The 18,662-nt window shown below is 43.6% G+C and overlaps 1 protein-coding gene across 4 annotated transcripts in view; it reads right to left on the bottom strand.

Annotated features, from left to right (window-relative positions):
* ADAMTS17 (ADAM metallopeptidase with thrombospondin type 1 motif 17) overlaps positions 1 to 18,662 on the bottom strand; it is a 251,693-nt gene that overhangs the window by 148,520 nt on the left and 84,511 nt on the right. For all 4 annotated transcript variants that reach the window (XM_067555596.1, XM_067555598.1, XM_067555597.1 and 1 more), the window contains one exon: positions 14,638 to 14,743. In XM_067555596.1, the coding sequence (XP_067411697.1) occupies positions 14,638 to 14,743 (106 nt within the window). The remainder of the gene's footprint in view (positions 1 to 14,637; positions 14,744 to 18,662) is intronic.

Below are 18,662 nucleotides of genomic sequence, written 5' to 3'. Positions count from 1 at the left end.
AGAAAAGAACCATTTTGTATGTATGGATCTGGAACCAAGGTCTTCAAGAGAGGTGGCCACGCTTTGGGTTTTTGTAAATCGAGACAACATCTTAAGGCAGCCATGACTACTGATGCTTGTTTTCAAAACCAAGTTTATGTCACTCTGCAATAATGAAGTAACCATACATTTTATATGGTTATCTACTCATCAAACAGCCAAGAAATCAGCAACAGAGAGTGAGAACACACAAACGCCTATGGTGAATTGCAGCATGGAAAGCCATGGTTTACTCAGCTGCATGACAGATCCTGCCCTTTATGTTTTTATTTCAAAAGAATGAGGTATTTTGCCATGGAAGCTGGAAGGCAGCATGTACAGCTTGCGATACAAGAGCCTGATCTAGCAGTCACTGAAGCCAGGCCTGGTAGGCACACAAAGAGTTGCCAAAAATACCCCGTTCTTCCAGTCCTGCGGCTCTCTGCTACAGCCTGTTCCAAATCCCCCTAAAGTCATTGGGAGTCTTTCCACGGACTTCAGTGGGCTTTGGATCAGGGTCCTAAAGAACAGGATGAAACATCTTGCGATGTTCTCACCAGCAATGTTGACTTGTGTCTGAACTGCTGTTCGTTTCTTCATTGGCTCATGTGAATCTCACTACAACATCCGTCTCAGTTAGATTATAAATCCTTGGCTTTTCTGGCCAGGCAGCCAATCGACAGCAGGGTGGAACCCCCAAACCCTAGGGCATGGTGAAGGAAGCTCCTACCGGCACTTACAGTATGTAATCGGAATGCTTATGAGTCTAGATGCCACAGGAGCAGGCTGAAAGCTATCTGGAGAATGCATGTGCACTGGCTAGGGGATCGTTCCCCACGAGGATACGCGGACAAGAACATGCCCGGGGGGGAGGTGGAAGGGGGGAGGAGGAGGAGGAGCAGCAGCAAGTAAGCAGCAGCGTGAAAGTGAAAGAGCCAGCTGCTAGGAATATAGTAACGTGTAGCGCAGTAGAAGAGTGCTATGGAAAGCTAGAGTCCACCTGCCCTTTGTGTACAGCTTTGTTTACAGGTGGAAACTCTTCAACGAAGGGGGATTGTTTTTCAAGAAAACACTCCTTCTTCCTGATGATCTAAACCAGTGGTTCCCAAATGTTTTTTCCTTCATGGACCTCTTTGGCATCTGATTAAACGTCCTGGATCCCTTTAATTTCCTGTACTACCAGAACTACCAGCACTGCACACGGTGCCGCCCCAGCGTGATCTCTCATACTATTCAGCTGTTTCCAGCTACCCTTACTCAACTAATCCGGGGAGAACATTCCTCTTCTCAGCCCCTTCCAATGCCATTTAGGACAGAGGTGCAAACATGGATTTCCTCCTGGGAGGATGAGGAGATCGACAACTGCACAGTGGCTACACACCTACCCACACGGACAACGGATGCCTTAAAAACAGCAGAGATGAAGCGATGCAGGACCTCTTCCGGAGCTGACAACAGGACTTCCCACCTGCGGGCTTCTTTTTCCCTTCACTGACCACAGAGCAGGGAGAGGTCAGAATTCGGACTACATGATTAATTAATAACAAAACCAACTTCAATCTGCAGCAGCTTTTGGCTCCAGCACACAGCCCACTGTCTATTGCTGGGAATGCAGCCTGTACCTCACGCAGTATCTAGATTCTTGGCCCCTGCCCGCCTGCCTCCTGCTCTTTGGGACTCTCCGGTGCATAGTATCCATCCTTGCCATGCTCTCGGATACTATATATCCCCCTTCCCCTTGCTTATTGCCTGCCTGCACTGCACAGAAGCAGCAGATCTTTGTTATGCCGTTTTCCTACGCAGCTGGCTGCACAGATAACATTAAGAAGGATGGATTGTTTCAGTGGCCGGATTCTGTACACGGTATAAAGAGAGTAACAAACAACATACTAATTGCGATGTTTGCAAGAGCAGCCCCCAGCTAAGCAAACCCCAGCAGGCCCAGGGGGGATTTTTCTTTAGCAGATGTTGCCTATAGATCATGAGGATCCAGGTCATGACCATGGCTCAGCTGTTGATGCACAGGAAGGTGCACAAGCCAACAACAGGACTAGCTAGACTCTCTACACTATCTCAGTGGCTAAGGTAACATCTCTTGGAAACCTGTTACCTAACACAAAGCTCTCCTCCCTCATCACCAGCAAGATATAGCTGTCTCCCTGGCCATGAGAATTGCTTCCTCTTTCCTCCAAGTCCAGCTAGAGTAGCAGTGACTGACTACAACCTCTGGTATCACTACACTCCTGCCAATTCCCAGCTCTTCATGAGACAGATTTCAATGGCAGACAATGCACAGTGACTAGGAATGGACCAAAGCAGGCCAGTGGTTCGGTAGGAGAAGTAGTTTGCCCCTTTCTCTGTCTGACAGGTAGGACGTTTGTGCACCAGTCACGCTCCTGTCTGCAGAAAACACCCAAATGGCATTGGGGGAGTTGGGAGTGAATATGCCAAGGATCACAGAATGTCTACTATGCATTCGATATTCTGGAATGGCCCCAAATGGGTGAGAATGAGGAAAACCTGAAACTGCAATGTGCGCTCTATTAGAAGGTGCAAAGGGGATACAATTGGAGTGGGGGAGGAGAGAAAAAGAACCCAGGCATAGCTGCAGAATGCCCACCTACTAGCTAATTATACTGAAAATCAGGACAAAGCAGGACAAATTCAATAAGCTCAGCTGGATGCCCCAGGCGCTAGCAATCTGAGTGGAAGGTTTATGGGTATAGATAGACTAGTGCATTAAAAAAAAAAAAAAAAAAAAAAGCAGCCCCATAACGAGTCCAGCAGATGCCTCTAATCAGCCAAGTCAGTTCTGAGGGTCAACCCCACAGAGGGACACGCAACACCAAACTATTAACAAGGAAAGTGCTAGCAGAGAGAAGAGCGGTGCAAATATATTTTCCAACTATGCCCAACAGAGAAACAACAAATGATACACTCCCCACACCAAGAAAAAGGCAGGAGTCAGGAAAGCTGGTTGCTTTCCATCCTTGGAGAATTTTGCATTTGTGGAGATGGGCATGAAGAGAGAACCAGCATCAGAGGAGAAAGAGGAATGAAACAATTGTGGGTAATGAGTGGAAGAGCCCCTACAGGTGAAGAATCAGAGAAGTGCTTGGGAGGAAGTGGATACCTGCTGTGTGTCCCCCTGTATGTTAAACCATTCTCTGCTTGGTACATTACGTATACCTGTATAGCAGAGGAAGCATCTGGAGGCTTCTTCAGATACATGTGCATAAACTACATGGCAATCCACTTTCAGGCCATTTCTTTCATTCTGCCAGTTCCCAAAATTCCTGGAGCTTGCTGTCAATCACTAAAGGCTGCTGACTCAGTACAATGAAAGAGAATGGCCACGCTGGACACATTTCTTACACTGACCCACCAAGATGAAAGCTGATTGCGCAGGCTTTTTTTTTTTCCAAATTATTTTTTGCTTACAAGCGTGCAGAATATGTAATTTTTTCAACCAGAAAGAGCTTGTGTGCCAGGTGTGTGAGCTCCCATGCTCTGCTAGGTCTAGTTATAATCCACCAAACATACTGCCGGACAGTTTCCGGGAACAAAACAAAGCCGGAGAGATCTGCAAGGATAGTGTGAAAGTTTTGATTACATTCATGTCACAGCCACTTTCTATGGGGACCAGTCTCACTCCCTTTCCTTAAGGGGACTTTGCTCCTAGTAACTTCTCCTTCTGCTTTCCAGCTCCTTATTTTCTTGGGACTGTTCATACTGGAGCAGCTGGGAAAAATAATTTATAATCCTGCTCAGCCTGCTATTTTAAAAGCTCTGTGCACAGAGTCATCACCCAGTCTCCTTTGCTTGTTCTAAAGGGAGAGACTTGCTATCAAACAGAAACACTGCTATGACTTGATATCAAAGTAATTTGGAAATGATGTGTTCAGACCAATCCACAAATGGAATTCTTCAGGTGGGGAGGTGTCTGTCTATGAGCTTCAGAGCTAATGAATCCAAATTTGCTTTTCATATTGTCTAGAGCTGCTACACGAAAAAAAAAAAAAAAAAAAAGTAATAAGCCCCTTGAAAAGAGACATCGCTGCTTCAAAAAACTTTGGCTTGTACATCCTAATATGAAGATAAATTACAGTGAAACAAAAAAAGGTCTTATCTTCAGCAACAGATACCTCTTAGAGGGCCTTTAGCTGAGGAGTGAGGCTTGCATGTCATTTAACTGATGACAGTTTTCTGGATACAGCACAGGTGTGTTTTTCAATAAATGGTGAATGTGTTTCTTATGATGATGTTTACATTTCGTGCATGCAGTAATGTGCGCTGCAAAACAAAGTGGAGTAAGGCTATTTCAGTAAACAGAGTAAGGATTTCAGAACATGCTGAAGGGCATGTCCATCTGTGGTCGCGGAGGTGAATTTCTGAACAAACGATAGCATACAGTGCCATATTTTCAAAAAGGCAACCTTCCTTTTGTGGGAGAAATTTGCACATGCAAATCTGCATGTGCATTTGACTTAAGGGTGCCTATCGGGAGTTAGAGGAGCAGGGAATCAGATCTGCACCTGCAATTTATATGCTGGGTGTAAAAACACAGGTGTAAATTTTGGGGGTGAAAAATGCACCAGCAAAAGCATTTTTGAGAATTTACCCTATAGTGAGTGAGTGTGTGTGAGAGAGAGAGAGAGAGAGAGAGAGAGAGAGAGAGAGAGAAATGTGACTAAGAGGTATAATATAACCTCTGATGCCCAGTCTTGACCATGGATGCTCAAAAAACAGCAAATGAGATATGTACTGATTTAAGCAGTTAGGCAGGATTATGTTAAGATTTAAGTAGCTAGGCAAGATACTCTGTTAAGATGCTTATGTTTGAAAATTAGACTCTCCAGCTATATTTTTAAGATACCAAATGGAGGTGATTTGCTTTATAGATCAAATCCATCCCTGATCATCACCATGGAGTTAACACCAGGGATGAATTTTGTCCTGTGTGTTCAAATCTGCCCCAAATTACACACCAGGCAGCTCCACTGAAGCTAAGGAAGTTGTGGTGAGTGTAAATCTGAGCTCAATTTGTCTGTTTAAAGTATTTGTCATGTTTTATACAGAAAAACTCATTTTTCAACAGTGAATTTTTAAAGACACATCCCTAAACTAGATTGGAAAGCCTTTTTCAGGGAACAATCTAACCTAGGGGTCCTTTTCCAGCTCTAACTTCTATAATTCATATGAACATCAAAAAACAATAGCTTACAAAACCTGCAGTTTCATCAACTACTCCTGGAGTGAACTTGGCAAACGGCAGCATACAGGAAGTCGTGGCTGACAGGTAGTTGCTGTGGAGATGACAGAGCAGTTTCACTGGAGACAATCCCACCTGTGTAAGCATGACATCTAGCAGACAGGCCAGTCAAGGGATCTATAGAAGCTGGAGTTGAAATCAGTGGCAGCAGGCTTGGAAAAAAAAATACTACGAGAGGTTGGGCTTTTGACATTTTTAAAGGGGGAATGTGCTTGTGAACATGCTTATGAACGTGGGTGAAGTCAGGGACTGGGGTGAGTTTTTGGAGCAGGGAGGGGAGGCCCAAAAATGCTGACTATATGGATCTCTGAATTCTGGGAGGAGGGGAGAATTCTGCAGATAAGAAAGGGGCAGTGAGGACAGATGATGATGGTCGGGGTTTTTCTGTTTTATTTTAACGAACGATGGACCAAAACCAGAGCTTTGGATTCCATTGTTTTTTTTCCTTAGAAGCAAGGCTTCAAATAAAGAACCCTATTTAACCACTCCTATGGCTTTGTTCCTGAGTCAAACCAATTTCCCAGTTTCAGCTCAGATGCAGGGCCAGATTCTGAAGGTGGGAAAGGTACAATGAGGACAAAGAAAATGTTGATTTTAACTAAAGAGTCCATCTAGTAAACCCCTCTTGCTGAATTCTACCTCCAAGCACAGTGTTTGGCCAAAGAATAGAAAGATAAACACAGCACAGCCCTACGCTGCCAAAATGCAGCCTTGTATCACAGGACAATAAATAGAACCACGTCTGTAGAAGCTAGCTCCTTCACACTAGACCTTCTACCACCCTGTTACTTGACAGAACTTCATTCAAGCAGCATGGAACTTTGGATTAAGCTCTTGCCACAGACTTATGAACCTCAGGCAGGCTTTAAAAGGAACAGAAGCGTGAGCTTGCTTATCAGGCAGTTTACCACACTCCTGAGCACTTCAGTCATATTGACCCAAAACTAGAAGAACTCAGCTGGCCATGAAAACAGCCTGGACTATAAGAGAACCCAACTGCTAAGGGAAAAGCAAACACATCAGCTAGGCTGTTACCCCTGTACAAAAACAAATGCTTACTTGGTAAATGGCACTAGCAAACCTAATATTTCCTGTGTCAGTGGCGTACCATGGAGAGGAGTCACATAATGAGTGTTTGTAGAGTGCCTAGGATTTGTGTCACTGGGGGTACATGGCCATTTTCAGCCAAACCAATGGCGTATGAAACCAGAGCTCTCACAGCAGGAAGCAGATACAAGCTTTGCCAACTCATTATATGCTGGCTATTTAACGTATCCTTGGCTTACTCAGCAGAATAAGTCTTCAAAGAAAGAAAGACAGGGTTGGCAAAGCCACAAAGCGGTTGATTAAATAAGATTTTGTTGGCTGGGTGTCTCTAAATGACGGACTACTGTGTGCCTATTCAGGGCAACTCTACTGTCTTGAAGCAAAGCTGTACACGCTGCTTAAAATAAAGAAGTTACTGGGATCAGGAGGGAATGTCGTTTCACTAGGGACTTCGCAGACATGCTTAAGGAAACGTTCTCAACAGAACCGTGGAAACTCTTACCAAAGAGTCCAGAATGCAATGCAAAATGGATTTTCTTCCCCTCATTTCAGTGAGGTTATAGCCTGGGAAAATATTGTAACTAAATAAAAATAGAGACAGGGTGGGAGAGAAGTTATTTGACTGCCAAGATTCAATGCCAAGAATAGTCAGTTCAATTTCTTCACCGGAAAATAACTTGTTTCTCCATGCACAAAGAGGTCTACAATCTGGAGGGTGCAGCTTGGGGATGAGGGTCAGAAATTATGAAGTAGCAAAAAACGGTTTTAACAATATTAACAAATCATGATGAGGGGGGAAAAAAATCCCTCACAAAGGAATTCAAAGCTCAAAGTAATGCTCAAGTGAGGAATATTTGGACTTCAAAATACAATAACGTATTGAATAAACTTCTCCTCTTTTCTGATCTCACTCCAGCATTAATTATGAACCTAATACAATCATAATGCTGTTCCTACTGCAGTGAAAATTGGTCAGGACATATAAAACATGACTGGACAAAGCAGTAATCACATATATATTGTATGTTTGAATGGATTGAACAAGATGACCTAATAGATAGGGTTCTCTAAGTTCTCTGATGTCCCATCACCACCCCTTATCTGAACAACTCTAGTCACATCCTCTTTGCTTAGCAAGAATCTCCACTATTCTTTTCAGCCACACATTCAACTTCATCACTGGTTGCTGTATAGGTGTCATTATGCTTCTGAGAAAGTCACTTTAATGTCCTCTTCTGTACCAAGCTACAACTTCGGTGTATCAACAGTTCTGGTGTAGTTATACTATAGATCCCTCAGTGAGGTACCTCCTGTGAGTAACGTACAGGTCTGACTTTCTCAGGCTAAAGCTAGCCCCTTTTCCACCACCAGAACTGGCTATTTAATAGCGGATTAGATTCTGTTCAGCATGACTCGGAAGTACAAAAACACATGACCAAATAGCCAGTGTTTCATTTTGACTGTTTTGGAGCTGAACAGAAAGGGCAACTTAACTGTGAAAACATGCTTGGAATTATCTGTGGCTAAGTAATGAATAACTAAAACAAAGAGAAACATTCCACGACAGATTTACAACAGACATGTCAGAAAATAAAACGAGCAGCTCCGGGTGGGTACTGTCTGCTGCCAGCATTTCCAACCAGCCTCAGGGTCCAGTCCTGCAACACTTGAGATCATTGGAAGCAGGTTTGGTCCCCCAAGAGCACAGATGGCAGGTCCAAGGCACTAGCTATTCAAGGCCTTGTTTTTGCAAAACATTTAAATACATGCTTAGCTTTAAGCATGATTTTACGTCTCATTCTTAATACAGTGGGGTGTGGGAGTGTGGAAGAAAGGTTGCGGGGAATGAACCATTTGTCTGGAACTATGTGCTACCAGGGTTCACTCAGAAGGGTTTCTACTGTAAGTACTGCAAATCGATAACAGTGTCTAGCTCTGTCTATTATAAAACAAAACAAAAATACATCACAAGACACCTTGCTTGCTCACAACCCTCCTCTACCATGCTCTATTACTGGAGATGGGCCTGAACCAAAACCACAAACTTCTAATATCCATAACTTCCACTAAGTTTGGATCCAGCTCCTACCTTTCTGGCCAGCCCTTGTTCATAGGACCAAGCTGGAATTGAAATGCCCTGCCCCCCTGGGAAGTTTTCCATCTATGTCCACAGCTTTGCCGCTTAGGTCATATCTAATTCTACTGAAGTTCAGTCAAAAGTGGGAGCAAACAAATATGTCTGACAGTGAACCTTGAAGCTCAATCTCCGGTGGGTTGCTAGAAGGTACAGATTCCAGAAGCATGGCCTAAACCCTGATAATTCCCTGCCTCCGGCTATGGAACATGTAACCTAGTGTCAGCAGCTTCTGAATTCAATATATTGTGATCCTGCTGAAAGGGACAGAGTTTGAAAATACAGAGTATTATCCATGTCCAAGTTGATGGTCAAAATCTCCTCTCAAAGTTACAGGGTAGGGATCATTTTAATCTACTTACTAACAGGAAACCAGTTTCTTACTTGAGATGGGACTGAGCCAACTTCTGCCCAAACCTTTAACAAAGCCTTTTGGCAAGTCTAAAAATATTTATTTCAGTTTTTCTTCCCAGCCTCTTGTATTGCTGAGGCTTCCTGCACTTTCGTCAATACCAGAAAGGAAACAACCCTCTCTTGGTATTGACAGGAGAACGACTCATGTTCTCATGAGATTTTACTGGACAGTTTTAGAGACCCCAACAGGTCTGCAGAAAATACTACGATTTTAGGTGCCTATCTGATCACTGGTGCTTTTTGAGGTTCACCTGTCATTATTTCCTCCTATGTAACTTTATAAAACATACCTGTATATTATACATACTGGAAAGAGCATAGTCTAGTAGTTAAAGCTCATGTCTGACAGTAAGAAGAGCTGGGTTCTAATTCCAGCTCTTCTCCTATCTCATAGAGTGACCAGATAGCCAGTGTGAAAAATCAGGACAGGGAGTAGGGGGGCAATAGGCACCTAAGACAAAGCCCCAAATATCGGGCCTTTCCCTATAAAATCGGTACATCTGGTCACCTTACTGTTTCATTATGTAACCTAAGTCAAGTTACTTAATTCTTTTCTTAGCTTCACTGTCCCCAGAGACAATAATATTTCCCTCCCTCACAGTTGAAAGCGTGAAGTGTTATTATTAACTTCCATTTTTAAGACACATACAAATATCCGCCAGCGTGTCTTATAACTGTTAATGCTGCTGAAATGCAACCACAGAGGCTGAGACCATGCACGCACAGCCACATGGCCCATCAGAGTCAGCTGGAGCTATGACTCACCAGCTGGGAGACAAACCTCCAGATTTTCTTTTTATGTTTATTATTTCCATTTCTAACTGCACGTCGTGCATGTGTTTGGCTTAAACTGCAAACTCCAATCAACACTGAATTTGCAAACTCTTTTTAATTAAATGCGTTTAAAAGGAGACTGGATTTTCTAGGCATCAAAATCAGAACGAGGAAAGGATTATAAAAGTAATTTGCACTTCAGTGGCACATTTCATCCAAGAGTCTCATAGCACTCTACAACATGAATAAAGTGAGCCACTACCCAGACTTAACCGGCGGGTGTTAGTCTCTCTATCATGGTGTTTAGCACCCTTTTGTCTGCGAGAGATGGTGGAAATTGCAGCCTATGATGTAGATCAGTTGGAGGGGGGCGGGGGAGACTTTCGGCGGCAGCAAGGTTACATGGGGGGAACAATGCCCTCCGCCAAAACCCTGCCGCCGTTTGCCCCTTTTCGGCGGCAGGGTTTCACGGGGGTGGGGACTTGCAGCGGCGGCGGCGGGGAAGGGGAGGAGGACCTTTTGGCGGCAGATTTGGCAGCGCAGTACAGCTCGCGTACCACCCAGACTTCTTCGAAGTACCACTGGTGGTACTTGTACCACCGGTTGAGAACCGCTGATGTAGATGATTTGCAATGTCTCATGTGACTAAATCGTCCAGTCCGAGATTTGCATAATCTTTGGCAGTTATTGCAAATATACGTGTCCTGGTTGGGAGCTGCTTGCTGCCTACAAACTCTTTTCTCTATCATAGTATTTTCTATAATGCCTATAGTACTTAAGCATTGTGCACGCAAACTGGATCTCAGCGCTCATGTCCCAGATGGGCTTCACTGACTATTCTCAGGTCCTTAGAAGTATTGCTTTTTTTCCCCGCTCCCCCATCTGTGTCATGGGTTCTCTCTGTTTCCTTCAGGTGATGACTTTATAAACTTTATAAAAAACAGTCTGGTCTTGCAGCAGGCTCTGAAAATCAATCCAATTAGACTTTGGAACAGTCTAATCTCCTCTTGTAACTTGATTTCGACAGATGAATCCCTTCAATCAAGAATGTTTTATTTCTACCACTCACAAGCACTTTGTTAATTGTATTCGCCTACAGAGGCACAGCTATCTTGGTGGCAGCAAGGAGGAAAACTGTTGCAGATGGGACCTGATCTGTTGCTGCCTTTGAAAACCAGGCCCAAGGCCCACAGTTGGCATCAAAAGGGAACTGAGAGTCAGTGGAGGGTGTGCTCCATTTTACAGATGAGGAAGCTGAGGCGGAGTGATGAAATTTGGCCCAGGGTGTCATGCAAATGCATGGCAGAACTGAGAATAGAAACCAGATGCTCTGGCTCCCTGCCCTGTGTTCTAACCTTTCAGACAGACCATCCTTAATCAGAGGGAGGGAAGGCCTCCTGGGCCTTACTCCATTGCCATAGTCCTATATAGACTTGGGTATTAACTTAACTATTTCACACCCCTCCTGGTTTGAAACCCTCCACTGGCTCCTCCATACCCTTGTGTAACTCCACCCTTCCCTGCTTACCCAAACACATCTCTTTTCACATCAGCCTTGACCCCTCTGCTGCCCCACTTTTGGCAACCCCATTTCTCCACTTTTCCCCACACATATCTCTGTGTATTTTTCCAAAATTATGACTCAGTAATGTTAAGGCTACTAAATCAAGCACTCGAAAGTCAGGAAATGCATATTTACTGTTGCCTGTGCCACCTTCTGCATGTGCAGTATGATAGTCTTTAATTGTGGGTTCACACACTATCTTTTCCACAGAACCTCTGCCTCATTCAGTGCACAGGATGGATGCATAAAGGGGCAGAATTAAGAAAGCACAGGCACCTTAGGACTGGTATTACCTATCTTTTGATTGCTTGACTTTGCAACCTTCCTAATGTTGTTTTGAGGTGGTTTTTTGGTCTGTAATGATAACTGTAGGGGGAGATCAGCTAATTGATTGCTTTCTGCAAATTAATTCATGTACTTTTGCAATAACAATTGGATAACTATGGAAAAATCATTTAACAAATTTGCATCAGTGCTGAAGTCATTGCTTGATAACTGTGGGACTAACTCACGCTGCCACTGAATTTTAACAAGAACATTTGCAAGGCCTGTCTTTCTTTCCCTGAATTGATCTTGCTATCAGCACCATAAAACACTCTGGGGCTCCTGCTGGTAGGTCACTGCCTTGCTTGTGCTTTTCAAAGTCAGCTCTACAGGAATGCATGAAGGAACAGGAAGCTCTGCTTCTGCAATCATTACAATGAAGAGAGTCAGAAGAGCAATGTAGCAGAGAGAAAACAAGCCCAAGCGGGAGCTGTTACAAAAAAGGGGTTAATGTTTAATGTCAGCCAGGATGGTGGAATAGTCCTTGAATATAAATGATACTCCCCTGCCTAAGTGAGGAGAGTTGTTGTGTGTTAGGTCAAACTGTAACTATGCTGCTGCAGAGAATAAGGAAGAGATTTTTTGTTTTGTTTTTTTAATTCAAGAAAGGCCTTCCCTGCTGCCACCTCCTGCATCCTAAATTTCATCATCTCAGGATAAAACCAGAGGATTAGCAACAAAGGTTCCAAAATCATTATGATGACATTTCCAGAAACACTCTTGCTGCTCCACACGGTTCTTTGGCTTGTTGCAACGCAGCCGCTCAGCGTTGGTTGGAGCCACAAACCACTACATTTAAGGAAAATAAATGGCCTCACAGCAGCCTATTGTCCACTCTGGCAGAGTTACCTGGACATTCCAGTCTGCCTCCCCTTTACTCTGGCCTGTCCCCAGGTTCCATATTAAACCTTTAATTTTTAATATGTATTACAGGCAAATCTCCATACTTCACACATCTGGATAATTGCTTTTTTCGACTTCCTGTTCTGGGGATTGTGAAGTTTACTTATATGCCTACATTATACTGCCTCAAATTTGCAAACACAAGCTGCCCCGGGGATGTAATTCTGTACAGGTCTTGGAGTTGCTCAAGACAAGTCCTCCCCCGACTTCTCCCCTCCAGGCATGCAAATGTTTTGACATCCTTCCCGACTCCTATTTTTATATGGTCATTTGCATGACAGGATCTTCCTGCTGGATGCTGTACTAGACGTATCGGGCCAATATTTTACTTTACAAGTCTCTCAGCTTACACACCAGCCTACAAACAGAACATTTGCTGAAAACCCTCTCTGCGCACAGCACCCTTGAAAAAATGCTTGCCTCCTGATACTCACTACACAGGCTGTACTTTACAATTACCCAACAGACAACTGCATACACTCTGGTCATTTTAACCAGGCAACATGGATTAACAGGAGTGTCTAAAGCGAATAATCACATGGACTCCATGATCAAAACCTGCCTTGCCTATAGTCTTTCTTGCCCAACTCCATGTGCACAATGGTTCCAAATAAAGTGCTGTTTGGTTTGGCCTATGTCGGCTTTTTATCTCTTGCTTGTTTTCATCCTCATCTGTTTCAGCTTTGAATCTGAGACCATGTGGGGTCCGCTCTGCTGGCAACAAACTGCATTCGGCCTATTGCCGTTTATTTCTCTTCGTTTTCTCAAGGGCGTTTGACACTTTATGGCCTCTGGCCAGACCACCTCAGGCTGTCGTCTCACAACCGAGGCAAGGCTGGGCTCAGCTAATACTTCACGAGGAGACATCCCCACACTCCCTCCACGAAGCCCCAGGCTGCCGCAGGAAGCAGCGTTGGCGACAAGAGTTGGCCTGGAAAGAGCGTGGCTGCAGCCCACCCAACTCAATTTGCAAGACTCGGGAACAGAAATGAGAATCTCGGCTTTTATTTAAAAACAAACTAAACCTTCTAGCCTTTTGCCTTGTGAAAAGCCCTGAAAATGGTAACAAGAGCAGTGCTGAACTTCCCCCCGCCCCCAGTCTCCTTAAGCAACCCTTTCCCCGAGCTCCCCCTGGGCACTCCAGTTTGCAGTTTAACTCTTTGAGGACAAGCATCAGCATAATGAAGGAACGCGGCCTCTGCGCAGGGATTTCTGAACACACACCCACGCTTCACGTGGAGACAACACAAGAGATATGCAGAGCAACTGAAAGACCACAAACCCCTCATTGTTCCAAGCGCTCTTTGGAACAGTGAACTGTCTTTCTTCAGGCTCCTAAGATCTTCTTCTCTACCTTCTCCTCCTGGTCTGTCTTGCCTGTTTCTGGCCCCTTTTCTCTAAAATGGCTGGTAAGAGAATCCTCCTTTTATAAAGTTGCAGTCACTTTTGCCAGGTGACTCTTCTGGTCAGCCTCAAAGCCCCCCTATAGGCCATCTAGGTCCCCTATCAGCTGACTTGTTGCTTGGTTACCAGCTCACTAGGAAGGAAGCTCACTGTCTAAGGATGCTTGCATTTAAATAGGAGACTCTGCAAGTTAATGACCCTTGATCTTTTGCATTGTTCGCCCTCTGACTTGGAATTGCAATACAAGATGGAGGCAAAAAGACAACAGGGAAGAGATCACACAGTATTATAAAACAAAATGGATTTAGTAGTTTGATATAGATACATATATAAATTGTCACACTATGTATTTACACTGAATAATTTTTACAAGGTGCTATTAGTGGGAAGCCTAACTTTAGACACCCTTTTTTGAAAGTCTTGCCCTATGTAAGGGATAAATTCTCCTCTCAGTTACACCAACATAAATATGGAGTAATTCCCGTCCATTGAGTTACTACGTAGTTACACAAGTGTAACGAGAACAGACTTGGTCCCTAAGAATGATCATCAATCATCTCAATTAACGAGGGTTCTTTCTACTATTTGCACTAAATATGGTATTTAAGTACGTGTGAAGGTCAAATGATAAAGATCTCTGAAATGGCTACTCAAAAAATGGCTATTCCAGAGCTGACCTGGAGTAAGGAGTTCGTAACAGTCACCAAATCACTAATTTCACCTGTGAGAATTTAAGTCAAGGCAACAACACACAATGGCGGAAACTTAAGAGTTAACTCTTACTTGTGCCCAAGTTCATGTGCAATGGTAAATGCCAGATTGAGACCGTTGTCTTCAGCAAGGACACACTTTCTTTTGGCACTGCATACACCTCCCAGGTAAGCGATCCCTGCAAACAAGACACAGAGAACATTCCCATCAGTGTCGGCAAAGTGGCTCACACATGCAAAATACAGAGAAGTCAGCCATAAGGCAGTAAAACAACGACGCAGTATTGGAGAATACCGCAGCAATTTGTTCACAAACTCATCTGGCCATCTCATTCAGCATCCTCGTTCAGACTGAAACCTTCCAGTCTATTTTTTCATTACATAGAAACAATTCAAGTTTCGCACGTTATCCCTTGCTAGAAAATATATTCCATCATTAGTTAGCCCAGCTGAGCTTTTCTATAGAACCTGTAGCAACTGGCAGGGCACTGCTAGGCGTCCTCAACAGGCTTTAAAGTGGAACTTTCTGTTCACCTACAGTCTCGTGTTAGAGAAACACAATTAACCAATACAGCTGGAGCTCTTTAGAAAAATATTAACCTTTCCCTTTGTTGCCCATTTGTTCTCAAGCTTACTAACTGGGTCAGAGTCAGGAAAGCTGGCACAATACCTACAATGAGGAACCAAGTTAATGGAGGCAGCAAAAGTCTTCTAAACGATCTAGTGGAATATAGGACTTGATCCTGCAAATACTTACACACAAGAGTACTCTCACTAGCTTCTATGGGGCTGCTGGCATGAGTGAGGGTTTACAGGACTGGGCTCCAGTAGTGTTATAGAGCATTTTTCACTGTTCTGCATGTGAACTCCAAGTTAGGTCAATAGGATTTTTGTATCAAGACTGCAAGGCTACAGTGGAACATGGCCCATGTGGTCAAAACTTTTCCTAGGTTACCCCTGCTGAACAGGCAAGTCTGAAATGCCACACAAGCATTCCAAGTGTTTGCATGCAAAGCAGGATTTCCCAAAGAACATGCAGCTAACTAAATGCTGAGGATCCAATTTCCACTTTAATTAGGATCTTATACAATGTGAGGAAAAAGGGGAAGTGCAGAGACCTTCAATAATTGCATTTTAATTTTTTCAAGGCTTAGATTTTTTTTTTAAAACCAGGAGACAAGGGACCTATTTACTTGCAGTTAAGTGCTGCTCCCACACAGAGGTGGTTTGGGGTTCAGCTGTCTTTAATAATTAGAGTAAAACAATGACAGCAGCTGTGCTATAGAAGTAGGACCACATTTTCCCTTGGATCATCAAAGCACACAGTGTCTTAAGTTTATCAGGACAGAAATTGTGTAGAACTTTATGATTAAATTTGGAAGGTTGCCATTCCTATTTTTATGAGCTTTGACAAATAATATGCCTATTTATGTCCAAGGGGTTTTGGGGTGGGGTAGGGTGGAGGGGTGGGTAATTGACTTACATTTTAGCATTAGCTGTGGGAATGGGGGAGGGGGAACTTCAGATGTCAACGACTGCTTATTCAAAATACACTCAGTGTAGAAATCCAGATTCCCAACAGATGCAAAAAATAAAATCAGATTCATAGACTGATAGATTTCCAAGGCCAGAAAGGACCCCTGTGATCATTCTGTTCAGCACAGGCCATAGGACTTTCCCAGAATAATTCCTGTTTTATTCTTGTTGATCAATGGCCGTAGGGCTAGATTCTAGTACCTTTTCTCATGTATAAATGACACTTTATGAATAATCCCACTGAAATCATTGGGACTGCTTATGGAAGAATGTGTTATTCAAAAATACGGGAATGAGAAATTAGCCCACAGAACAGATGGTAGAAGAAAACCTCATAGCGTGCAACATATCCCTTGCTTCTAACCTTCCCTCTCTCAAAGTTTCTGTTAACAACCATAGAACATTTCTGGTTGATTTCTGAAGGGAGAAACAGATAATTCGCTATATTTAAGTCTACCACCATGCACTTATATGGCACTGCATAAACACTAGTACGCTTACTGATTACAGTCTACTCCTTCTAAGCCTACTTGGAATCAAAAGTTTCTGGAAATATTTTCAAAAAACACAGGAAGGGGCAGTTTGGGAAATTCTAGTTTACTGTAAAACCAACAACAGAAGGTATGGGATTAAAGATTAGCTGCAAGGCTTTGGGTTAGTGGCAAAAAACTGAATAGCTCATAGTCACTGATTCTGGAGACAGAAAGGACATAGTAGACAAGACAGGCCACCCTCTGCTAGTGCAGATCTGTGCCTTATATTGTATTTTTGAATTCTTAAATCCTCTCCCAGCATCTGAATAACTCAGTTGCTGCTGGGAAGGAGGCATCCATTGGCCAGGCTGCTGGGCTGCTTCGCAGATGCTACTTCAGCAGAAGGGATGCTGTATGTGTTACTGACAGACTGCCAGCCCCACTTTCCATGAGGGCAAGGGACTGGAGGGTCCACATAATGGCAGACTTTTCATGCCCTCTGTACTCCCCTATTATGCATGCAAATGCACACAGAGACACACACCTTCCACCCCTTGTATTGTCCATAGGAATCACCACGCGGCTGGACTGGAAGAGATCACACCCCTTGGTATGATCTCCCCTGACTCACCCACCAGAGAGAAATGCAGGACCCCTCTAGAACTGGCCCCTAACAGTAAGGCCCTGCAGAGTTTTCAATTCAGTCCCATTTCTGCCACAATAGCTGCAAAATGGGACATTGCACTATTCCCAGGTTTGTAAATCAAGACTCTGGCAGACCAAGGACAGACAGAAATTGCCATGCCAGTAGCCCCCTTTTTTGAATCAGCGTGCTCAAGCCCCTCAACTGATCACACCGGCCCACTTCCAAAAGACAGCAGGCAGGATTTCAAAAGGTTCTCATCCCAAAGGAAGGACTTGGGAATTATGCTAAATAAAGGCTCTGACTCAATGATGAATGGCCATATTGCACCTCTTATAAATGAGTTAAAACTTAATACGGCTGTGTGGGGAAAGTTCAAGGTGTCACCCTGGGACAGAGCTCAAACCATCCGTTGGGGGTTACAAGGTTTGACAATCTAGGGCGAAATCCTGACCCCACTGAACTCAATGGCAAAACCCCCATTCACTTCAACAGGACCAGGATTCCACCTCTAGGCTTTATGAACCTGATCTGAAGTCAGTAGAAAGACTTATTGACTTCAGTGGATTGTGGATCAGGCCTCACGTTATCTACAGTGATTACTAAAAACATTTAACGACACCAAAGAGGAGATTTGCTCTTTTGTTGGGGTGAGAAGACAACTAGAATTAAAGTGTGAGAATGACAAGCTCCACAACAGTATGGAGGGATGAGGCGTCACCAAGGAAAGGATTCTATAAGTTGGCATGTTGGCATGGAGTCCCTAGAACTTCATGTGAGTTTGTGAAGTACCCTGAACGACCAGACTGCTTTTCAGTAAGAGCAGTTTAAGAACTATTCTTCCTCTCAGACATCATACAACTCCTATTACCAAAAAGTGCTAGGACGGAACTATACTGTGTGACGGAAGCCACACAGACTATTCCACTCCTGAGAGGTCTTTGTCATTGTCCTGCATGGAATAATCCTAGACCATAAACTGACCACTGCATGACATAGTGCTTGGGGCAATCAGCTGAAATCAAGATACTATAATAAGGGATTTATAAGAAGATGTGGGATGAAATTCAGCTCCTGTAAGCAGATTCAACTCCAGTGAAATACACCACAGTGGAATCTGGCCCAGGGTTTTGAAAACACTTCAACAATTGCAAGTACAGTTGACAGTGAAGTGATCAAAGTAATGGAGTTACTTAAAGGCCAGACAATGTTTTGTTCAGATCACTAATCCTGAATCTTCCCCATTAATCTCCCAATTATCCATCTTGAGTAGAAAAATATGCCTCCTCAAATTAGCCAGCCTTTAAGATAACATATACCATAACTCCATGGAACATCTGTTGCTTGAGAATATCACGTCTACACCCCAATGGTCAGCCACGCAAGCAAGTTTAGACAGTTCAAAAAGATTCATGCTTTAGATTCTTTCTGATCCCACTTAAATTT

This window comes from Emydura macquarii, unplaced genomic scaffold (assembly GCF_026122565.2).
Source record: "Emydura macquarii macquarii isolate MOO-44397 ecotype Brisbane River unplaced genomic scaffold, CSIRO-AGI_Emac_v2 contig_1644, whole genome shotgun sequence".
Taxonomy (NCBI): Eukaryota; Metazoa; Chordata; order Testudines; family Chelidae; genus Emydura; species Emydura macquarii.
Note: the sequence above shows the minus strand (reverse complement) of the source record. Positions and strands in the feature narration are given on the sequence as shown.